This window comes from Somniosus microcephalus, chromosome 17 (genome assembly GCF_052327205.1).
Source record: "Somniosus microcephalus isolate GS21.2 chromosome 17, FLI_Smic_1.0, whole genome shotgun sequence".
In the NCBI taxonomy this organism is placed as follows: domain Eukaryota; kingdom Metazoa; phylum Chordata; class Chondrichthyes; order Squaliformes; family Somniosidae; genus Somniosus; species Somniosus microcephalus.
In genome coordinates this window covers 77,030,225-77,055,575 of record NC_141003.1, presented here as the reverse complement: position 1 = coordinate 77,055,575, position 25,351 = coordinate 77,030,225, and the positions used below count along the sequence as shown (strand labels likewise).

At 42.4% G+C, this 25,351-nt stretch overlaps 1 protein-coding gene across 2 annotated transcripts in view; it reads right to left on the bottom strand.

Annotated features, from left to right (window-relative positions):
• The window catches only part of usp6nl (USP6 N-terminal like), a 258,160-nt gene that overhangs the window by 96,660 nt on the left and 136,149 nt on the right, over window positions 1-25,351 (bottom strand). For both annotated transcript variants that reach the window (XM_086010705.1, XM_086010704.1), the window contains exons 4-6: window positions 13,820-13,902; window positions 10,548-10,587; window positions 5,098-5,178 (exon numbers count right to left, since the gene is read on the bottom strand). In XM_086010705.1, coding sequence (XP_085866831.1) covers window positions 5,098-5,178; window positions 10,548-10,587; window positions 13,820-13,902 — 204 coding nt within the window. The remainder of the gene's footprint in view (window positions 1-5,097; window positions 5,179-10,547; window positions 10,588-13,819; window positions 13,903-25,351) is intronic.

The window sequence follows — 25,351 nt, the reverse complement described above, 5'->3', positions numbered from 1 at the left end:
ACCATTAGGAATTGATTATGTGTACGACAGGCATCTTCAGGTTATATTTGTTTTGAAGTTTATGAAGCAAACTGTACTAGCTGCAGCAGCTGATGCGGAAGTGCTAGCAACGCAAAGCCAGCTCTTCCACAAGGCCTCAGCACTGTCAATTGTCACATTTCTGTATATTGGCAAGTACTTTTGACTTGGGCGAGGAGGAACAGATGTCGCAGCACTAAGGCCACATGAGAAGAAAGCTGGGCCGTAAATGGTGAAACAGCTGAACAGCCACAAGCAACCTCTTGTGGAGCAAGGATTTTCAGAATTGCAACAAGAAAGTTCATGAATGAAAAAGGTAAAGGAGATTAAATTAATAAAAAATGGAAGAAAACAGCTCAATATGATCCTCTAGAAGCTTTAGGCAATGAATGCTTAAGTCAACTGATAGAGCTTACTGGCAAAAATCATACCCTCAATAATTGTCATCCTCCAGAACATATTCCAGCACTGATTACAAAAAAAAATCAAGCTCAAAGTACTAAGTTAACCCCTTAGGTGTTGTTTGAAATGACACATTTTCCTCCATATATAATTTCTTAAATAAAAAATGAGCAATGGCCTGTACGACATGCTGATGCAGATGATATGTAATTTATACACATGCCATTTAAAGTGCGTAAGCATATAAATTATACCGTAATCTAAAAAAGGTTCATATTTGAATTTTTTAATGTGAGCATAAAAAGCTTATGGTATTTCTATAACTGCACACTATGACCAAGTTAATGGTTTTCATGAACCCTGGAGATCCAAGGGAGTGATTTGTCTGTGCCGCATGTGTAATTAAATCATAAATCAATTTTAAAAATATGGTTTTTGATTGCCATACACTTGGCACGAAGGGAATTTCCCAAGTTTATTTACACATTGAGTTTTATAGAATTTGGGAAGCTAATTATGTAATACAACAGGTTAAGTAATAAACCTCGGTCAGACCCCATCTGGAGTATTGCGTTCAGTTTTGGGCACCGCTTCAGGAATGCTATCTTGGCCTTGGGCGGGGTGCAACGCAGAGTCATTAGAATGATAGCATGGCTTAGAGGGTTAAATTATGAGGACAGGTTGCATAAACTTGGCTTATGTTCCCTTGAGTATAGAAGATTGAAGGACGATATGATCGAGGTGTTTAAAATTTTTAAAAAAGATCCGATAGGGTAGATACAGAGAAACTATTTCCTCTGGTGGGGAATCAAGAATGAAGGGACATGATCTTAAAATTAGAGCGAGGCCATTTAGAATGGAAAACAAGAAACATATTTCCCCACACAAAGGGTGGTAGAAATCTGGAATTCTTTCCCCCAAAAGGCTGTGGGTGCTGGTACAATTGGATTGATATTATTAGGTACGGGGATCAAGGGATATGGAGCTAAGGCGGGGCTTATCCAATAGGGCTTTACCTTAGTAAATGCACGTCACTGTTCATGGGTGAATTAACTTTTGTTGGGGTGGTTACCCTCTCACCCAATAGTGACTGTCTGCAGACTTTGTTACTGTCTCCAAGTTGGATTAAAAAACAATTGGCATGACAATTATAAATTACAGTTTGCATTTTGAGTGCAAGTGTTTACACACAATTTGCACCGATGATTCTTGCAGAATGCCCATTGTGAAGAAAAACACATGATTATCTTTGATCAGGACGGCACGTATACCTGTCCAGGAACAAACTTGCCTTTTGCCTCAGTTTATACAGTACTGAAGGCAAGCCACAGGGATAAATAAATGCTTAACACCGAATATCAAGCATGAAGAACTGAACATATTAAAATTGTGCTTTTGCATCTTCATTACTATGTTTTCATTCTACTTCAACATTAATCATATTTACAGTACATTTTACTGGAAAAATGATCCCACACAAAGCAAAGATGCATAATGAGATTCAAGATCATTGCTATTTGATTAAACTTAAAGCCCTCACTTAGGCAAAACAAATCAGCTACAGTCATGTCAGAACAAGAAAGTTTGTGCTTCAGATCAAGCTGCCAAAATTTCATGATTAGACAATTCGAAGTGCTTATACAGCATAAGCACGATGTTGTCTACTGTGAAACCTTCACCGTGAAAGGTCTCATGACAGGACAAGATGATGCAATGCAGCATACCTTTAGACTGAAGTCAATGGCTGCAGCATACATCATGCGATCCAGGTCAATGCAATTCTTTCATTGTCGAGCTGGAAATTTATATTCTGTTGTCATTGGCAGAATCATGCCTTTGGTGGATGGACCAAGGTTTAAATGACCTTGAATTCAAAAACAAAGCCTAAAATATGAACCTTTAACATTTCGAATGAAAAAATTCAGTTTCCACCTCTTCCCAATCTGAATTACCACAAATATTTCCTGACTGTACATGGATAACCAACATTTTATGTAAAACTTCCCTGGCAGTGATATGATGAAGTTTACGTCACCACCGAATCCAAACCTTGCACTATCACTGCAGGCAGAACTCTGCACAAAACATCTGTTCTTACACTGCCACTGACTAGCGGTCCTTTTCCAGACAGTTTTTACAGAACATTTTGCAAAATCCTCTCTTCACTGAGCACCAAGGCACAGACGGTGACCTGCTGTGAGACACATACAAATGCTGCTCCCCAAACTGGTCAACGCGAGGCAACTCAGTGATTTGCAGTCAGATTTTTTTCCCTATCTGGAGAACTGCTTGACTTCAATCAGTGCCTTTTTAATTTTATCCTCGAGGAGATTGAAGCTTCTCGAGTGATGAACTGCACACAAAAACTGACACTTGACAACTCTGTGGCACACGGCACTGGAGTTGCAACATGTGAGATCACTGTGCTGCTTGAGCCCATTACGTCCATCTCTCTTATTTATATTTGCCACACCCCCCGGCCCCTGTCTCCCTCCTTTCCCCAGAGCTGAATATGTCACCTTACAAACTTACCTCGCAGGTATTTCACACCCTTCCCCCACCCCGATCCCAACCCCAACCCATCACCAAGCCTCAGCCTTCCTTCTCTCCTGGTACTGCCCCAAATTTGAATCACTGTTGAAGAAACCCTTAGCGCGTCATTCAGTATTTTCCAACGGGCCCATCGTGGAACCAGTCACGGCCTAAGCCCAAGAGCCCCATCCTCCTCTCTTGACTTTCCCACCCATCAGAACTGTTAGGGCTAGGCTCACCAACCTGCTTTCCGTTCTGCTCACCTCAGCTCTGCTGGAGGATCAACCAACATCGCACTTCCCTCCAGAAGGTCCGCTCACTTCTGTGCAAGGACCTTGCCATCCGAGGCCTCAGTGTGAATGATTGTATTGACAACCTAGCTTTGACTGAAACTTGGCTTACTAATGGTGACACTGTTATCATAGCCTCTCCATTTGCCTAAAATTTCTGCAGAACCATCATAACTCCCAGCAGCAAGTCATACTTGACTATTTCTCCCTACTCCTCTGGCACCTGTTGATTTGCTCAAACACTTCCTTACCTCCACCTTTGCTGCCTTGGTCCTCAACAAAACCTCCACCATCGCCTATGCTGATTGTTTCCCCGAAAGGATCATCATCTTCACTCCCTCAAATCCGAAGGGTACAAATTGAGCGTTTCTGCCATCAATGGCTAAAATATCCATAAACAGATCAGGCTTGGCTGGGTCTCTGTTAGAACTGCTCACTATTCTAGGTTATTCCTGGAAGGCAAAAGTAGCCCCAGGTTCCTTTTCTTTACTACGAACCTCCTTGAACCCCTCTCCTCTGCCTCCCTCACCACGACCATTGTGCAAGGAGCTCATGAATGTCTTCATCTCCAATAGAGAGACCATCCATTCAATGGCCTCTGCTACTTTTCCCTTTGCCCACGAAGCCAAACATACCCCCAATCCTGTCCCCACCCTACCCGAAACCCGCATCTGTATCCAGTTACTCTTCCATCACCCCTTTACCCTCTCCAAGCTCATCTCAGTCATAAGACCTACCTCCCGCTCCCTCCATACCATTAAAATCTTGATAAACCAACTTCGCTTCCTGACCCCCATTTTAACGGAGACAGTAAATAGTTCCTGCTCCTCAAGCACTGCACCCCTACCTTTCACAACTGGCATCATCATAACCCCTCACTTCAAAAAAACCCAACCTCAACCCTTCTGTTACACTGGGAGGTGATTTTGTTCTGAAATAAATTGCACTAAACACGTATCAAAAACCAAGTACTCAAGTTTAAAGATCACACAGAGAAGTTGAATTCACAATACATACTGGAGTAGACCCATTCAAACTAGTCATTTGTTGGTGAAACATCCTGCTCAATGCATCCACTACAAAAATAACATGCAACAACAACAGGAAGATAATCACAGAAAAATGTCTTATAATTGAGACAAAACAGGAAATCTTAAAAACTAACCGCTTTATCAATGGGAAAAAAAGAGGAAGCAAGTCGAGTGAGCTTCTTGTACAAACTTGCCTTTGGATTTTATTTTTTGTTACCTTCCCTGAAGGACATACAACCTCTTATTCTCTATTCCAAAACGTTCTCCCCCTTAGACCGCACATCCTGCAATCTCGGGCTGGTCCCAATTACTGTGCACAATAGCAGCCCCATAGAAGCAGTATCGGTGTCCATAACCGATCGCAGTACTCCAGGTGGGGTCTGACCAAGGCAGCCATTTGAATCTTCCCACTGCCAGTCAGGGAAGTACCCAGCTTCTTCCAGCCCCTCTCACTACATCATGGCTGAGATTGGGAATTCTGTAGTCAGGGCTTAAGCCTGAGACTTCTGCACATACATGTTCCAATATGCAGTACTACCATGCCACCCAAGTAAAATGCAATCGTAAAAGTACTACGAGATGTACTGTCAAAGGAAAACACTGCAGCATTTTGAGAAATAAGAACAAAGAAATGTGAATATGGAGTCGAACCTTCTAGGATCAATTAGTAACTTAATAGTGCAGATGCACCTTTCCAAATATTAACTGCATGTGCATATTGTTTACTATTAAAATGTCCAATTATGTATTCAGCATAAATGTGAAAATTTAATTTCTATACAAGGGTTACAAACATGTAAAACTAATTCACAAAGAAGATTTACCTTTTCACTGTTCTTGTATTTGTCCCAGCTTTTCAACATTTTTAGCCATTTTCCTGTTCTTTCAATCTCAATTTGTTTTAGCTGTAAACGCAAGTCAACAATTCGTTACTAAGCATATTTAAAAGTGGATGTCAAGGCATAATTGCTTCGAATTAAACACAAGTTGCATGCTGCCAAAATGATACAGACAACACCACATCAACATTCATCTAGTTGCTTAATACATTTCTTAAAAAGGTGATTTCCAATGCAACTGCTGAAAGTCTATTAAAAAGTCTTTCAAACATGCTAAATAAAATTGAGGTAATTTTTCACAAGTTCTTCAACCCTTTGATTTTCTGTATTGAATACTGGATTGCTAAAAATTGGGCACAGGAGTCTGAATTCATATCAGGGGAAATTGAAATGAAAATCAATGGAGGGGAAAATCAGAAGCAAATTGCCTGCAATTTCCTACTTTGAACAACTACCAGCAAATCTCAACGGAAGGTGCAGAACCTTGTAAATTCTAACCTCTAGTTTCACAATCCTAGGTTACAATAGACTATTACCGACAGCGAATTTTCTTAAAATCACCATGGTTTTATACTGTTTGCCTATGTAAGACTAGTACAACCTTCCCACCCAGCACGCAGGTTTGGGGCTAACCTCTTCCCGTCCTGCTCACCCCATCCACCAGTGTCCCCCGCCGGCCTCCCCCTAGAATCTGCTAGCATATCAACAATCGCTTCGATAACTTCACAACTCCACTCCTGCCTCAGCCCATCTGCCACTGAAACCCCTCAGCCATGTCTTTTCAACTCTAGATGTGACTACACCTATGTTGTCCTGGCCGGCTCATCCAAAACTTTGCTGCCCTTATCCTATCCCACATCAATTCCCACTCACCTATCACCCCTTTGCTGACCTACCTTGGCTTGCAGTCTCATCCTTGTGTTCAAGTTCCTTCATGGCCTCGCCCCTCCTAATCTCCAACTTTCTTCAACCCTAAAATGCCCTCTGTTTTTCTGACTCTTGTCTTCTACGTAGCCCCACCTCCCTGTGCCCCACCTTTGACAGCTGCACCTTTAGCCACCTAAGCCCGATGTTCTGGAATGCTCTCCCTAAACTACTTTACCTCTCCACCTCCTCTCCTTTAAGATCTTCTTCAAAACCCACCTCTTTGACCAAGGTTGTGGTTACCTCCCCCAATACCACCTTCTTTGGTGCAGCGTCCAGTGGTTAATGATCAGGACTGGAAAACCTGGCCATTTTTCTCCTTCATAACTCAAGAATGATGTGGCCAACGGTAGCACCACAGCACCCCTGCTGAGATCAAAAAACAGCACGGGACCTTCTTGGCCTATACGGTCCAGCTACTCACTGGATAAGTGCACTGAGCCACTGTGGGAGGGGGTGGGGGTGGCTGCTGATCATTTTTTTAAAATCACAAAAAGATTTAGTGTTTTTAAGATTCCACATCACTGGTAAAAAAATGAAATCTTCAGATTACAAGAGAGCCCCCGAACTTCCTAACCTGAATTTAAGCCTGCACAACCAAAGAATTTGTGCAACTGTGAGAAACCTATGAATGAAAAAGGAAAATACTAAATGCAGGAATTCCTCTCAACATTTTTTGCCAACTAGTCGGAATCTAATTAAGCCAATTTTGCTCTACTGACATTTTGTCAACTATTTTAATATCAAAACAACTTAATGATAAGCTCGTCAGATTTAACATGTGGCATAAACAGAATTCCAGACAGCACAAGTATCTGCAAACAAAATATGATTTGTCTAGTGACTGTTCTGTCAACAATACAATCAATCAATAAAGAGCCCTAGGAAAGAGGTTCTGCTGAGGGAGTATGAGCAGCCAGGGGCCAAATTAAAAAGCAGAACCACAAGGGTAATAATCTCTGGATTACTACCTGAACCACGAGCAAATTTGGCTAGGGTAAATAAAATCAGAGTTAAATGCGTGGCTCAAAAACTGGTGGGAGAAATGGGTTTTGCTTCTTGGGACACTGGCATCAGTACTGGGACGGGAGAGAGCTGTTCCGTTGGGACGGACTTCACTTGGCCAGTGCTGGGACTAGAATCCTGGCGAATCGAATAACTAGGGCTGTCGAGAGGGCTTTAAACTAATTAGTGGGGGGGAGGTTTCAAGAGAGCGAAAAATAAAAATGTCAGCGGAGAAGGCAATAGAGCAAGGTAGCAGTGGGGGAATTAAAAACCAGAGCGTGTCAGGAAGGGACAGAATGTATAAAGATATAGGTAGAGTAGTAAAGGGGGTAAAAGCAGGAATAAATTGTCACAAAACATTTAAAAGTTCTTTATCTGAATGCACGCAGCATTCGTAACAAAATAGACGAGTTGACGGTACAAATAACTACACAGGAGTATGATCTGGTGGCCATTACAGAAACATGACTGCAAGGTGACCATGACTGGGAACTAAACATCCAGGGGTATTTGACAATTAGGAAGGACAGACAGGAAGGAAAGGGAGGTGGGGTGGCTGTGTTAATAAAGGATGGAATCACTGCAATAGTGAGAAATGATAATGGGTCAAAGGAGCAGGATAGTGAAACAGTTTGGGTGGAAATAAGGAATAATAAGGGGGAAAAAGTCACGAGTGGGCGTAGTCTATAGGCCTCCTAACAGTTGCAACTCTGTTGGTCGGAGTATAAATCAGGAAATAGTTGGGGCTTGTAATAAGGGAACAGCTATAATCATGGGGGATTTTAACTTTCATATTGACTGGAGTAATCAAATTGGGCATGGCAGCATTGAGGAAGAGTTCATAGAGTGCATTAGGGACGAGTTCCTTGAGCAGTATGTAACTGAACCAACCAGGGGGCAGACAATCTTAGATCTGGTCCTGTGTAATGAGACAGGATTAATAAAAAATGTCCCAGTAAAGGATCCCCTTGGAATGAGTGACCATAACATGGTTGAATTCCAAATTCAGTTGGAGGGTGAGAGAGTTGGATCTCAAACCAGCGTACTAAGCTTAAATAAAGGAGACTATGAAGGTATGAGAGCAGAGTTGACTAAAGTGGACTGGGAAAATAGATTAAAGTGTAAGACGGGACATGAGCACTGGTGTAAATTCAAGGAGATATTTCACAACTTTCAAGAAAAATATATTCCAGTGAGGAAAAAGGGGCGTAAAAGAAAAGACAGCCATCCGTGGCTAAGTAAAGTAATAAAGGATAGTATCCGACTGAAAACAAGGGCATATAAAGTAGCCAAATCTAGTGGGAGGATAGAAGATTGGGAAGCATTTAAAAGCCAGCAAAGAAAAACTAAAAGATTAATTAAGAAAGTGAAGATAGATTATGAAAGTAAACTAGCAAAAAATATAAAAACAGATAGCAAGAGTTTCTACAGTTATATAAAAAGAAAAAGGGTGGCTAAAGTGAATGTTGGTCCCTTAGAGGACGAGACCGGGAAATTAGTGGTGGGCAACATGGAGATGGCAAAAACGCTGAACAAATATTTTGTATCAGTCTTTACAGTAGAGGACACTAAAAATATCCCAACACTGGACAAACAGGGGGTTATGGGGGGGGGGGGGGGGGGGGGAGGAGCTAAACACGATTAAAATCACTAAGGAGGTGGTACTCAGTAAGATAATGGGACTAAAGGCGGAAAAATCCCCTGGACCTGATGGCTTACATCCTAGGGTCTTGAGAGAAGTAGCGGTAGGGATTGTGGATGCATTGGTGGCAATTTTCCAAAACTCCCTGGATTCAGGAAAGGTCCCAGCAGATTGGAAAACGGCTAATGTAACGCCCTTATTTAAAAAGGGAGACAGACAAAAAGCTGGAAACTATAGACCAGTTAGCCTAACATCTGTGGTTGGTAAAATGTTGGAGTCCATTATTAAGGAAGCAGTAACAGGACATTTGGATAAGCATAATTTAATCGGACAGAATCAGCATGGTTTTACGAAGGGTAAGTCATGTTTGACAAATTTGCTCGAATTCTTTGAGGACGTAACAAACAGGGTGGATAAAGGGGAACCAATGGATGTGGTGTATTTGGACTTCCAAAAGGCATTTGACAAGGTGTCACACAAAAGATTACTGCACAAGATAAAAAATCACAGGATTGGGGGCAATATACTGGCATGGGTGGAAGATTGGCTATCTAACAGAAAACAGAGAGTTGGGATAAATGGTTCATTCTCGGGTTGGCAATCAGTAACTGGTGGTGTTCCGCAGGGGTCAGTGCTGGGACCCCAACTCTTTACAATCTATATTAACGATTTGGAGGAGGGGACCAAGTGCAACGTATCCAAGTTTGCCGACGATACAAAGATGGGAGGGAAAGCAGCGAGTGAGGAGGACATAAAAAACCTGCAAAAGGACATAGACAGGCTTAGTGAGTGGGCAGAAATTTGGCAGATGGAATATAATGTTGGAAAGTGTGAGGTTATGCACTTTGGCAGAAAAAAATCAAAGAGCAAGTTATTATCTAAATGGAGAGAAACTGCAAAGTGCTACAGTACAAAGGGATCTGGGGGTCCTGGTGCATGAAACACAGAAGGTTAGTATGCAGGTACAGTAGGTGATCAGGAAGGCCAATGGAATCTTGGCTTTTAATGGAGTATAAAAGCAGGGAAGTCTTGCTGCAGTTATACAGGGTACTGGTGAGGCCACATCTGGAATACTGTGTACAGTTTTGGTTTCCATATTTATGAAAAGATATACTTGCTCTCGAGGCAGTTCAGAGAAGGTTCACTCGGTTGATTCCGGAGATGAGGGGGTTGACTTATGAGGAAAGGTTGAGTAGGTTGGGCCTCTACTCATTAGAATTCAGAAGAATGAGAGGCGATCTTATCGAAACATATAAGATTGTGAGGGGGCTTGATCGGGTGGATGCGGTGAGGATGTTTCCACTGATGGGTGAGGCTAGAACTAGGGGGCATAATCTTAGAATAAGGGGCTGCCCTTTCAAAACTGAGATGAGCAGAAACTTCTTCACTCACAGGGTAGTAAATCTATGGAATTTGCTACCTCAGAGAGCTGTGGAAGCTGCGACATTAAATAAATTTAAAACGGAGATAGACAGTTTCCTAGCTGATAAGGGAATAAGGGGTTACGGGGAGAGGGCAGGGAAGTGGACGTGAGTCTAAGTTCGGATCAGCCATGATCCTATTGAATGGCGGAGCAGGCCCGAGGGGCCGTATGGCCTGCTCCTGCTCCTACTTCTTATGTTCTTAGGAGCCATTTACTGTTCAGAATTCTGAACAACCATTATGGATTAGTGTTTGGAATTTGCTGATCATTTTCAGATTTTGCCAACTAAATAGTGTAAACTACCCTCGGCCACTTCATTATTTAACGGATTTAAAAAACTGTTACAACAGCAAAATTGTTACTGTACTCGGTCAGATAAATGGGGTGACAGCTTTTCAAGAAAGGAAATTCAGACAGCAATTAGATTTAATTTTTACTTACTCTTTCTTCTAGAGCATCAGGCATTGGTAGTTCCTTCGCACTATTTACAAAAGCAAAACAGGCTTCAATAATCATGTCCGCAATACATGTTTCATTACAGTGAACAAAATCATCTGCACAGTTTTCACTGCACTAATGCTTCAAAAAAAATCTGAATCTTTACTTTCAGAAATCAAGCACAATTATTGAAGGCTCACTGAGCTGTGAAGATGCATCTCAAGCATCCTATGCAGCGCACAAAATGTATTACTGTCATTTTATTTTGTTGTGTCACCTCAACGATTGAATGCTAGGAATAAGGTTACAAGGCAAAGTTGAGCTATCTAATCACTTTTCAAATATATGACAATTCAACCCAAATGCAAGACTTCCACACCTTGAATTAAAATTAATTTATTAAGTTAACATATAGAAATGGTCCAAGCATCAAAATCTGTACAATTCACACTTCTATTCACTAAATCTGGTCCATCAGTAACACTTCGGAAAATGAAGAGATAGAAACCAGTTATGTATGGCAAAGTTTCAAATGGAAAACATTTGGAAACGAGGAGTTAAAATATTCCTAGTAAAAGTCAAGGTCAACATCTTACACAGTAGGTGAATTCAGCATTTTTTGATCTGTGTCTGGTTTTCAGAGATAGCAAGTTACCTTTATTCCATTTTTATTTTTGATAACATAACAAGAGAACAGATTTAAACCACAATACATATAAAGGCATATCTAAACACCACATTGACAAGGAAGTAACACATCGACCTCATCTCACCCTGAAATGTGTTGCTGCCTCAGAACACAGCCCATCCTCTGCTCAACTTATATAGTGGCTGTTCCATTTTCACAAGTGTTATAGCTGTCAGATTTGGTGGTTGAGTACCACACTTTTGCTGTGAAATACACGATTTCATCAGAACAGATGAAGATTTTTTTTTCCCCCCACTGTATGGCATTGCGCATGTGGTTTTTTTCATAGCTACAGCTTGTTATTCACTGCTTTCTGCACAGGATTTTTTTTGCCCATTCTGTAGCCATATTCAGAAGGTGCCAGAGGTAAGAGAGGGGAGCAGCAGCAGAAAACTTGTGGGAAAATAGGTTTGAGAGCAAGGAAGTGAAAGACTCACATTTGAGAGATGACGGTGTGTCATTCCAGTTCTTTTCAATATATTTAAAATGATAAATTACTGGGTTTTAAAGATTTTTTTTCCATCTTCCTCAGAAAAAAAATTAGTTTTCATTTCACCGGTAAAGAAACAGACATCAATTCCAGCATATGTAAAACATGTGTCTAATTCTATATGGATTAGAAACCCTTCAATTAATTAATTGTCATCAGAAAATAATTAAGTCCCTATTTCTTCATTAAAGAGTAAGGTAAATCAAGCAGATTCTGTTTTATTCAAATACTACCCCAGTTTACACTCAAAACTACATCATTTACAGAAATTCACTGTAAAACACAGGAGGCGGTACTGCAGGGCAGTCTGAAAGACGACCAGAGGTGCCCAATCTCCTGAAAAGCCATGCTACTAGTATGATACTCGGCATCCCTTGCTGGTCAGTGTGGATTTCCACCGTCATCCAACTCCCATTCAAGCTCATCTGCTGCCATGTATTTCACTGGTTCCAATGTCGCTGCTCCAGGTGACAAAAGGATGGTTTGAATCGGTGCGGTCATAGTGTAGCTTGTAGGAATGAGGCCCTATGTCATGCACAACCCAGCAGCTCAGAAAACGTACTTTAAAAGAAAAAGAATGTGAAATGGGACTTTGTGAGCATTCCACCTTTCAGTAAAAATAAATGGAGGACATTTGAGAGGGTGGGGGGAGGGGGGTTGGGTGGGACTTGGGGAGGCATATTGTTCACTAGACAGACCTACCTACCCCTTTAAGATTTGTTGAAGCTGGCCCAGGTGTTGACGGAAATGAATGAAGCACATTAATGCAATTAAATCTGGAAGTTTCGACAATGGTTAATTGGAATAGAAAACCTGCTCAACTGGAAACATGGGGCCAGTAATTCCGGTCCCAATGCGTGAGTACGGACGGTGTACTCACGCGTGGGCCCGATGGAAGTGCCGGTTTTCAGGATGCACAGCGCATGCGCTGAAAACCGGCATTTCCTGTCCTCTGAACCAAGGGGTTAAGAGGCGGAACGCGTACGACGTATCAGGCAGCGCGTGCGCGCTGAATTTCCTTTTTTTGTAAAGAGTTGCCCGTGCGTAAAGGCCTCCGGTTTTTATGCTTGACAATACCAGACGTAAGTACTTAGTTTTACAGGTAAGTGGTCTATTAATACAATTTAGAAATTTTTTCCACAGGTTTATTATTTTTAAAGAATTTACAGTAAGGCAAGTGTATTTTTAGACCCTATTTGTTAAAAATTTTTTTTATTTTTTTTAATATTTGATTAATTGTTTAAAATAGTTTTTTTTTTTTTTACAGTTATTCATAGTTCATTTATTTAGTGGGGTGTTTTTTAAAAACTTTTATTTGTAGTTTAAGTGCTGTTTTGGGCACCCTGAGTTTTCATGAGTTTGACAGTTCTTACTATCAAACTCATGAATGAACTTTTGCAGCCTCCCATTGGTTGCCCAGTGCCCACGTGATCCCAGCCGGCTCATCAAAATAACGACGCTTTAATTCTGTTTAAAACTACTTTACATTCTTCAAAATAATTTAAAAGTGTTTAAAACTTTATAAAAGTTACCTAAAGATTAATAAAAATACAAAAAGTCTTTAAAATGCTGCTCTGCACGTAGAATTGCTTTGCAGCTTGTGTTAAAAATTGGGGGCGTGGCCTATGTTAAGGAGACCTCAAGGGGCGTGTCTAACTTAGACTCCGCGCTCGAGGCTTCGCGCTGGCTGCACTCCTGGACGGCGTGACGTCAGACGCTGCCCGGGAGTAATCAACTGAAAACAGGAATTGCGAGCGTCCCGGAAGCCGAACGGCAGGCGCGCCGGATAAGTGCTCATCAGGGGCTTGCACGCGCAGCAAGCCCCCGAACCTAATTTCTGGGCCGTGAAGTTTTGTAAAATTAATTTTTTTTGAAAATAAATCAATGATTTGACCGAGAATTCATGCTACATGATTGACCTCATCTGCAAATAAACCAGCATTTTTAGTGAGCAATATACTGAACTAAACCACGTTCAGCTCTTAAAACAATCAAATAATTTCTTTGGCAATGTATTCCTTTTTTCTATAACACAGATTAGTACAGAACTATCACCAACTTGAAAACACAGGTTTAAAAAGAAATACCGAGCCTTACTGTAGAAAACCAAATCGATCAGTGATTTTATAAATATGGAAGTCTGCATCTTCCCACGGATCAATCTTTGCTCCTTCCCGTCCCTGAAATAAACAACAGACATGGCCATCAATAAAGCGGTCTAGTTTTGATGCATTCAATTTTAAGTTGATAATAAAGCCAGCTGCTACTTCAAATTTATCTATTAATTTATTCCAAATACCATTTAGTGCCAAAAATATGGGAAGAAAAACAGTAATGTATTTTACATCTTCAAGCTCCCTCATGGTCCAGAAGGTAAAATGAGCCACACAGACCAGAAATGTTCCAGTTTTGACCATTTTGTATATGAAGGCTCTCATGCCAAGTAACATTTTCCAGGCTTCCCATTCCCAATTGTGGGTCAGTGACCTCTGCCAGAAGTATGCATGTGTTGACACAAAGATGGCAGCTATGGTCAAATAGCATTACAATGCTCAGTATCATAGAACTACAGAACTTTAGAGCACAAGGGGCCATTCAGCTCATTGTATCTGCGCCCTTTTTTTTGCTCTCCAACAACTCCTCCTACCCCCGCCTGGACCATGACCCCACTAGCAAACATCAAGCCATTGTTTCCAAGACTGTCGCTGACCTCATCTCCTCTGGAGATCTTCCCTCCATGGCCGCCAACCTCAGTCACCCAACCCCGCTTCTACCTCCTTCCCAAGATCCACAAACAGGACTGCCCTGGTAGACCCATCGTTTCAGCCTGTTCTTGCCCCACGGAACTTATCTCTTCCTATCTCAACTCTATTTTTTCTCCTTGTCCAGTCTCTTCCCACCTACATGCGCGACTCTTCCGACGCCCTCAGTCACTAACAGTTTCCAGTTTCCTGGCCCCAGCCGTCTCATTTTCACGACGGACGTCCAATCCCTCTAGACCTCCATCCCCCACCAGGATGGCCTGAGGGCGTTCCGTTTCTTCCTTGAACAGAGGCCCAACCAGTCCCCATCCACCACCACCCTCCTCCGCCTGGCTGAACTTGTTCTCACATTGAACAACTTCTCCTTTGACTCCATTCACTTCCTCCAAATTAAAGGTGTTGCTATGGGAACCCGCATGGGCCCTTGCTATGCCTGCCTGTTCATGGGATATGTGGAACTCTCTTTGTTCCAGTCCTACTTAGGTCCCCTCCCTCACCTCTTTTTCCAGTACATCGATAACTGTATCGGTGCCGTTTCCTGCCCTCGCCCTGAACTAGATAAGTTCATTCACTTTACTTCCAATTTCCACCCTTCCCTCACCTTCACATGGTCCATCTCCGACTCTTCCTTGACTTCTCCATCTCCATTTCAGGCGATCGGCTTTCAACAAACATCCACTACAAGCCCACCGACTCCCACAGCTACTTGGACTACACTTCCTCCCCACCCCGCTTCCTGTAAGGACTCTATTCCATTCTCCCAGTTTCTCTGTCTCCGTCGCGCCTGTTCTGACGATGCCACCTTCCATACCAGTGCTTCCGACATATCTTCCTTTCTCCTCAACTGAGGATTCCCTCGACTGTGGTTGACACGGCCCTTGACCGTGTCCGTTCCATTTCCCGCACTTCTGCTCTCACCCCTTCCTCTCCCTCCCAGAACCACGATAGGGTTCCCCTTGTCCTCACCTTTCACCCCACCAGCCTCCACATTCAACGGATCATCCTCCGCCATTTCCGCCACCTCCAACGTGATCCCAACACCAAACACATCTTCCCCTCACCTCCCCTTTCAGCATTCCGAAGGGACCGCTCCCTCCGCGACACTCTGGTCCACTCCTCAATCACCCCTAACAGCCTTTCTCCTTCACCTGGCACCTTCCCGTGCAAGCGCAGGAGATGCAACACATGCCCTTTTACCTCCTCCCTGCCCACTGTCCAGGGCCCCAAACACCCCTTCCAGGTGAAGCAGCGATTTACTTGTACTTCTTGCAATTTAGTATACTGTATTCGCTGCTCACGATGCGGTCTCCTCTACACTGGGGAGACCCAATGCAGATTGGGTGATCGCTTTGCAGAACACCTCCGTTCAGTCCGTACGGGTGACCCTGAGCTTCCGGTCGCCTGTCACTTTAATTCTCCGCTTCACTCCCACTCTGATCTCTCTGTCCTCGGCCTGTTACATTGTTCCAATGAAGCTCAACGTAAGCTCGAGGAACAGCACCTCATCTTTCGATTAGGCACTTTACAGCCTGCCGGACTCAATATCGAGTTCAACAATTTCAGATAAGAATCCCAGCCCCCATTTTTCATGCTGTATGATTTCGCCATTCCCATTTGCAACATTTTCACAGTAAGTTCTTTCAATTCCTTCCTCCCATCCTAAATGCCACCCCCCACCCCCGCCCCCGTCTCTGCACCTGCTTAATATGTTAAATTTCCAGCTTTTTCCCAGTTCTGATGAAGGGTCCCAGACTTGAAACGTTAACTCTGTTTCTCTCTCCATGGATGCTGCCTGGCCTGCTGAGTGTTTCCAGCATTTTCTGTTGTTATTTCAGATTTCCAGCATCTGCAGTATTTTGATATTGCCTTGTTGTTCCTGCAAAGCCCTACCATGGATTCAGGCGTTGGCAGGGGAGGCGGCCGAAAGTGTGGCAAACTGCAAATTTTCCTCACTTAAATCAATCTCATGCACATCTCATAGCTCTTCTTTGTATCATTGCCTTCAATATCTTCATTCCACAAGCCCTGCAGTGATGGGCAAGCAGCGAAGCAGCAGGCGAGGTAACAATGGAATCTGTAGTTTCAGTCTTGCGGACAGGAAGTTAAAGCACAGGGTTTTCTCCTCACTGAATGAAGCGACAGTGGCGTTCATGAGCCCCCTGGGCAACTGAGCAGCTGTCGCTCACCTCCATGGCATGCAGAAGGTGCCCAGAAATTGCCCGCTTCTCTAATCTCTGGTCAGCATGCTGCAGCTGCTAGGCAACCCATTTTTGAGGTCGGAAATATCAAAAATCAAAAACTAAATCTTTCCCTCTCGGTATTGCTGCCTGAAATGTTAGAACACTCATGAATGGTGATTCCACTGACAGACCTGAATGCAGAACTGTGCTGATTGCCAGAGAACTACACACATAAAATAGAGACAGTTAAGCACCAAGTGAAATTTGTCTCGCCAAAGTTGGCCAACTTAAGGAAAGTGGTGCTGGCTTTACCTTCTTCTGGAGTGGCCATCCCAAAGAGGAAAGTTGTGAGGCCGATGTTGGCTTTGTTATCAAGTCCAGTATTGCAAACAAACTTGAGAACTTCGGCAAAGGTACCAATGACCACATGATACTAAGATTGTCACCCACTGGGAAACGTCATGCCACCATCATCAGCGTCTATGCACCATGACCAACCCAGACGAGATCAAGAACAAGTTCTATGAAGATCTCGATCACGCTATCTCTCAGGTACACAAGAATGACAAACTCATCGTCCTGGGTGACTTCAAACAGTCTGCCTGGTCAGACCATCAAACCTGGCAGGGCATCATTGGCAAACACTGCATTGGAAATTACCATGAGGTCTGTCGGATTGATGATGTTAAATGCAAACTCCAGCTGAGGAAGTTATGCCTGAAAAAAATCAAGATTCCCAACCTGGTGTATCCAGGATCCGTTCACAATTCCAATTCCAATTCCAATTCAAATGCTTTATTGGCATGAAAGTTTACAGAGAACCATATTGCCAAAGCTTACATAGCAAAAAGGTACAGTTTTCCAACATTCTGTAGGTGTCAATCGATTTGACATTTGTTGGGTACATACAATATTACTTTTAAACAATATTAATTTTAAACAGCCTTTCTACTTCATTTGGTACATTCAATATTAATTTTAAACAGTCTTACTTTTAAACTGTCCTCAGGTTGTGACATGTTGTTACATATTTGGCCCCAAGGTATGGTCTGTCTCCTTCTCCCAGGACTAATCTCAATTTTGACAGGTCATCCAATTCCTTGAAATCTGGGGTTGTTTGGCTTAGCTTGTTGAATAATACGTTTCTTGATGTGTTGAATTTTTCGCATTTTAGGAGAAAATGCATTTCTGTTTCAACCTCGCCGGCCAGACATTGATCGCATATTCTATTCTCTCTAGGCTGCCAGGATTTCTTGTATCTGCCTTTTTCAATTTCCAGTTGGTGGTCGCTTAGTCTGTACCTGGTGAGGGTCTGTCTCTGTTTTGTGTCTCTGATGGTCGTGAGGTAGTCTGCCAGTTTATATTCTCTTTTTAGGGCCCGGTAACATTCTAATCTGCTTTGGCTTTCGGTTATTTTGTTCCAATGTTCCAGGTAGGTTTCTTTGCATTGTTTAATGATTTGGTTCACTCGGATTGGTGTTTGGACGGCTGTGTTGGTCTGGGGCTGGTCAGGGTCCGGCTGAGTACTTAGTTTCAGTAGCAGCTGACTCAGGGGACTCTTTTCTGGGTTTAGCTCTTGGGTCTGAAAGGCTTTGAAATGAAGGGTGTCTGGGGAGCTAGATTTGAGGTGATTTAGGAAGTTTAGTGCTCGTTTTTGGATGTTTATTATTAGTGGGTATCTGCCTAGTTCGGCTCTGCATGCATTTGTTGGTGTTTTTCTTTGGGTGCGAAGGATGCTTCGGCAGAATTCTGCATGTAGGGCTTCTATTGTGTGTTTTTCCCATTTAGTGTAGCTTTGGTGATTTAGCGGGCCCCATACTTCACTACCGTACAGTGCAATGGGCAGGATTATGCTGTCAAATATTTTGAGCCAGATTTTGATTGGGATTTGGATGTTGTAGAATTTTCTTTTTATTGCATATAGGGCTCTTCGGGCTTTTTCTTTTAGTGCATTCACTGCTATGCTGAAGCTCCCTGATGCTGTAATAGTTAGACCAAGGTAGGTGTAGCTCATAGTGTGTCCTATAGTGGTATCACTGAGGGTAAACTGGCATTTGTTTTCCTGACATCTGGGCCTTTTTTGAAAAATCATGATGTTGGTTTTCTTTAGATTTACTGTTAGAGCCCAATTTTGGCAGTATTTGTCGAGTAGGTCTAGTTGTTGCTGTAATCCCTGTTCTGTGGGAGACAGCAGAACCAGGTCGTCCGCATAGAACAGGGATTTCACTTCTCCATCAAGGCATCTGTGGGCGCTCATTCCTAGCAAAACACTGTCTCATGAGTCACCAAAAAACTCAATGCAGAAAATTAGATATTTTGCCTGTCTAAGGACAAAAGAACATAACCAATCAATCCCGATTCCAATTTTTGCAACATGGAGCCTAATTCTTTTTCCTGTTTTTTTCATTAAATTTTTTGACGTCCTTTGCCCTTTCTATAATAGTGTTTTTATTGTTCACTATCTCAGCCTTTTACTTTCCTTTCTTCTCAGGCAGTATTTCCTCAATATTCATTTAATCTTAGCCTTCTGCTCCTATTCTAATACTTTATTAACCCTGTTCTCCATCTCTAGTCTCAAACCTACACTTTCCCCAACCCCTGTCATGTTCATTTAAATCCTCCTCCACAAGGACAGTGGTGCTGTTTTGGTTCAGGTTAAGTGTTGTCCCACATCCAGAAAACTCTCCAATGCCCTAAGAATGTGAACCCTACCCTCCTGTACCAGCTCTGCAGCAATGCCTTGGCCTCCCTAACCTCCTTTCCCTTGACCTGTCCAGCACATGGCCACAGGAAGCAATTTGGAGATTACCACCCTTGTTTAGTGCCTAGTTCCTTAAACTCCCTCTGCAATAATTAAAAGATACTTCTATCTGTGTCAATGATTTCAACAGGGGTGATGAGCTTTGGGGGCTCTCCTTCCTTTTCCAGAAGTTCCTCCACCCTTTCTGGACTCCCAGTCGAGGCACAGACAAAGCGTGAAAAATAGGTGACTGCTGGGAGCCATGGAACTGCATCCCAAGACAAGGCAAGTGTAAGGGAAGAAAACCAAAACAAATTTGGAGGTAAAAAAAAATTCTTAGAAATGCGACGGAAAGCAGCAACAGATGCTTATATGAATCAGACATTGTTTCAACTTATTGCGCTGCAAAATAAGGTCGCACATACGCTTTCCTTCTACTCATTATTAATCTGGTATATCTCTCAACTGTATTTCAAAGATACCTGTGGTTACAAAGGAGGAGGGTGTAGCAGATACAGTGTCAATTTAGTCTGACAAAAACCATCGACAAATTTAGATCCATACAATTTCACAAATTTGTAGTTAAAATAAACTGGGTTATTTCAAGAGATCAATGTAATCATTTTTATGAGCCAACAGTTATTTCACTTCAAGATTCACAAGATTGCAGTCTCACCCATGAGTCAATCTATCTTCTTTTAATACCCTTTAAGTTCATACTTACTCAAGAGAATCCAATCACAGTTTGAGATTAATTTCTTGTCAGTGACACAACATGTTGCAGTCACACGTTCGCTTAGATGGGAACTATGACAACCCATTAGCGACTAAACTGCTATAAAGTGTAATTTAACTTCCCATGAAACATCTTCACAAATTGTACACAGATCTGATTGTTTCAGATTCTGCCACTGGAAACAGTTTCTCCTTATTTACTCAAAACCTTTCATGATTTTGAACACCTTTATCAAATCTCCTCTTCACCTCTTTGCTCCAAGGAGAATGACCCCAGCTTCTCTAGTCTCACCACATAACTGAAGTCCCTCATCCCTGGTACCATTCTAGTAAATCTCCTCTGCACCCTCTCCAAGATCTTGACTTCCTTCCTAAAGTATGGTGCCCAGAACTGAACACAATATTCCAGCGGAGGTCTAGCCAGTGTTTTATAAAGGTTTAGCATACCTTCCTTTTGTACTCTATACCTCTATTAATAAAAACAAAGACCCTTATGTTTTTAGAACAGCCTTCCAGCTTGACCTGCCACCAAAGATTTGTGTCGGTACACCCCCAGGTCTCTGTCCTTGCACCCCCTTTCAAATTGTACCATTTATTGCCAATCATTCTTCCTACTAAAATAGATCATTTCACACTTCTCTACTTTAAATTTCATCTGCCATGTATCTGCCCATTTCACCAGTCTGTCTATGTCCTCCTACTCTCCTCCACACTGTTTACTACATTTCCATGTTTTGTTTCATCTGTGAACTTTGAAATTATGCCCTGTACATATTGGCTACTTTTAATCAAATACATTAGTTGTTGCCTAATGTAAAAATAATTAAATACATTACTGGGTCTTTTAAGAAATGAAAATAAAAATCTCAAAGGCAGATGGCCTTATTCCAGTAGTGGTTTAACCTGAAATAACAGTAGTGTGGCCTTAAAGTATACCACAGCTCAGAGTCAGACTGACTGGTTCTATTTATCTATCGATCTTATTAAAAAATGTTGGAGTCCTCTTCTGCCCACCTGATTGTCCACTGAATCACTGTTGCATTTTGATTGGTATTTGAGAACCTGCATGTGCAAGGACCTGCTGGATTCTTGTTCTTTTTTTCACGAATGACACCTGTTCAGTCTCCCTGGCATAGGCCACTGGTATCTGATGTGTTTCTTGGCTCCTTGGACCACCCCTGTCTCACTGCCCGCTATTTAGTATTTAGCTACCCAATGCGAGCCGTCAATAAGCAGTAACATGGCCTGCCTTTGTTCCCAACTGGCACCCTCTCAGCCCAGCCAGCTTTCTCAGAGTGACTCTGAGCACTGGTCTCCCGCTTTGCCTGCTGAGGCAGGCCACCTTCAATACTCTGGAACTCAGGCATGGCCACTCCGGCACCAGATTGAAGTGTGGTGAGTCAGGAGTAAGCAGTGTATTAAGAACATAAGTAGGAGCAGGAGTAGGCCATACGGCCCCTCGGGCCTGCTCCGCCATTCAATAGGATCATGGCTGATCCGAATCTAGACTCACGTCCACTTCCCTGCCCTCTCCCCGTAACCCCTAATTCCCTTATCTGCTAGGAAACTGTCCATCTCCATTTTAAATTTATTTAATGTTGCAGCTTCCACAGCTCTCTGGGGTAGCAAATTCCATAGATTTACTACCCTGAGTGAAGAAGTTTCTCCTCATCTCAGTTTTGAAAGGGCAGCCCCTTATTCTAAGATTATGCCCCCTAGTTCTAGTCTCACCCATCAGTGGAAACATCCTTACCGCATCCACCCGATCAAGCCCCCTCACAATCTTATATGTTTCAATAAGATCGCCTCTCATTCTTCTGAATTCCAATGAGTAGAGGCCCAACCTACTCAACCTTTCCTCATACGTCAAGCCCCTCATCTCCGGAATCAACCGAGTGAACCTTCTCCGTACTGCCTCGAGAGCAAGTATATCTTTTCTTAAATATGGAAACCAAAACTGCACGCAGTATTCCAGGTGTGGCCTCACCAGTACCCTGTATAACTGCAGCAAGAAAGCCCCACAAACACAACAGGAGAGTCACTAGTAATTTTTGTAAAAGCAAAATACTGCGGATGCTGGAAATCTGAAATAAAAACAGAAAATGCTGTAAATACTCAGCAGGTCAGGCAGCATCTGTGGAGAGAGAGAGAAAGAGTTAACGTTTCAGGTCGATGCCCCTTCGTCAGAACTCAGTTCTGACGAAAGGTCATCGACCTGAAACGTTGACTCTGTTTCTCTCGCCACAGATGCTGCCTGACCTGCTGAGTGTTTCCAGCATTTTCTGTTTTGATTTTAGTAATCCTATCAATGGTCAAATATTTAAGTACGCTTTTTCAAATCCTACATTAGAAGCACGTAATTCAGAAGCCTCCTTCCACAGTTTGGCAAGAGACCTTTTGTACTGGTGCATGTAGCACTTCAGCATTTAGATTGTAAACAAAGATATTTCCTGCATTAGAGCCATTTTCATAGGACTGCTATTAATGGCCTCTTATGAATCAGATGAGGTCACATTAACTTGCAACATGCCTTTGCAGTGAAACACCATCAGGTTTTCTTTCAAACATTAGGAGGATAACAATTTGTTCCGTGTAAGATTACAAAAAGAATAGAGTTGATCTCATTACTGAGGAAGTTAGCTGCTGTTGGAATAGCAGTTATGCTTCACAATCCTGATCAGTGGTCTTTAAGCCATACAATGCTAGCACCTGCTGAGTCATGCAGGACACCAATGAATATCAAAGTCCTTCTAAAGCTCATTGTGCTCACTCAAGAGGCACTCTTACAGATTTCGCCTCATTTGTTGAATAAAGCACCATCAATATACAGCAAAATCTTGAAAACCAAAAATTCCCAGAGATATTTTTGACATTAGGATGACATCCACATCACGCTCCCTCCCTTCCCACACTATGAAATCTCCTGCCATGGGCTGAAAACAGAGCAGTGTGCTCCAGAACAAGACAACTATATATAATGTAATAATGGATCCCTACAAAAAACATGCTAGACAATGAATGGAAACAAATTGCATTTATATAGTGCCTTCACCATTTGATAAATATCTCAAATTGCTTCTCAGCCAATTAATTACTTTTGAAGTTGAGGCTCCTCCTTGGTATTTCTTACTCAGTGTCCATCTCTCCTCTTTGTAAGGCATTCAGACATTCTTTTATGCAAGGCGTGCTGTATATTTATTAAATGTTTTTATCTCACTTAGTGATGCAATAAAGCAAAGTACCTCCCCATGGGAAGGAAGGGAAAATTTGAAGAACATGCATCACGAGGCTTCTCCCTAGTGGATGGAGGATACTACTGGAGGGGGAAGGAAAGGCACAATTGTTAAAATGCTTAACCATACCTTCTTTGAAATGCTGCGGATGGTTGCAGTGCCAGCAATGATGTAATTATGAATCCTATTTCACTGTCTATTCGCATATTCATCTGTAGTCTATGCGGTGAGAACACATTCTTTTTAATTGGCCCTCAATGTGGGTGGTGCTGGCAAGGCCACATTTATTATCCATCACTAGTTATTCTGAAAAAATGATGGTGGGCTTTCTTCTTGAACTGCTGCAGTCCTTGTGTTGATGGCACTCCCACAATGGTGTTAGGTAGGGAAATGCAGAAATTTAACCCAATGCCAGTGAAGGAATGACAGAGACATCTGTCGAAGACAGAATGATATGTGACTTGGGAGAGGAATGGAGAGGTAATGGGCCAAATTTTGCTTTAACAGGGCACCTAATGGCGTGTCATGAACTAGACTTGCTCTTACAGGTTTAGGTCTTTTAATTTTTTGCATGGTAAGTTGCTGAAAGTGCGAGCTGATGACATCGCAGCAAGGAAAACAGGGCATCTGGGACCTGAGTGAACAGGGAAAGTGACTGTGTAACTCTTTAACCAATCAGACTGAAGGATTGTGAAATAAACAGCGCAAGGATGGGGAAGTGTAAATTAGAGGGGGTAAATTCAATGTCAAATCATGCACTGAAAGAGAAATAGAGGGAAACAAAGATTGGATTAAGAGGTGAAAAAAGGGACAGAATAGAACTTTTTAAAAATTAAAACACTTAAAAATTTTACATTTTTTAAATCTCCAACAATTAAAAGCCGAAGGAATGAGACTCCACACTTATAATAGATAATTTTCAGTGCCAGCAAGGTTGATTGGCAGTAATGAACACACATCATATTATTAAAAGTTTACTTAGACTTGAAATGACTTAACTTTCTGTGGCGAGTTTAGTTCGTATCTACCTCACAAATACAGCAACTTCCCGCCATTCAATGCCTATCAATGGTGAAACAGACAGCGAGATGCCATTTTTGCAAAGCTATCAGTGGAGTGGCACAATTCAGACTTTTGGATATCCATGTTTAACCGTGCATCTGCCCCTCGCCTTAAGTCACTGTGCCATTTGTGCATTAATAACGAGCACCATTAGCCTCACCATTATTTTGAAAGCAAAATCTGACTTGATGGTGTTCCTATGATCCTACAGCTCTTGTCCCTTTCAGTGCTTACGGTTGTAGGGTTGGGAGGTGCTATGGGATAATACATTTTGAGTTGCTGTAGGGCATCCTGTAGATAGTACATATTGCAACCACAGTGGTGGAGTGGGTACATATCAAGTCCAGTGTAGGGCATCGACGAAGTGACGGCTCTGTCCAGCACAGTGTCAAGCTTCTTGTGTTGTTGCGGCTGCTTCCATCCAGGCGAGTAGCAAGTATTCCACCACACTCCAGACTTGAGCCTTGCCGATGATGGGAGAGATCAGGTGAGCCTCATCCCAGAGTATCCAGCCTCTGTCCCATGCTCTTTCTGATTCAATTAAGCTCCTGATCAATGGTGATCCCCACGATTCATGGTGGGGTACTTGGCAATGGTACCATTCAAGGTTAGAGGGAGATGGTTAGGATTTTCAAGGATACCATTAGCAAATATCTCAAATGTTAGGCTTGTTTCTCAAAATGTGGTACCTGCACAATCTGGACTTTTGATGCAGCAGTGGCGAGTAAGACATGCTAACAAAATGAATTTTAAAAATCAGTAATTTTGATCCAAGCAATCCACTGCCCCCCCACAAGAGAATGGAGATTGCAACTTAGACCAGTTACATTTGTTCTTGGGATGTGGGCAATGCGGACGAGGCAGCATTTACTGCTCAACCCTAGTTGCCCTAAGGGAATTATGAGTCAACCTCAGTG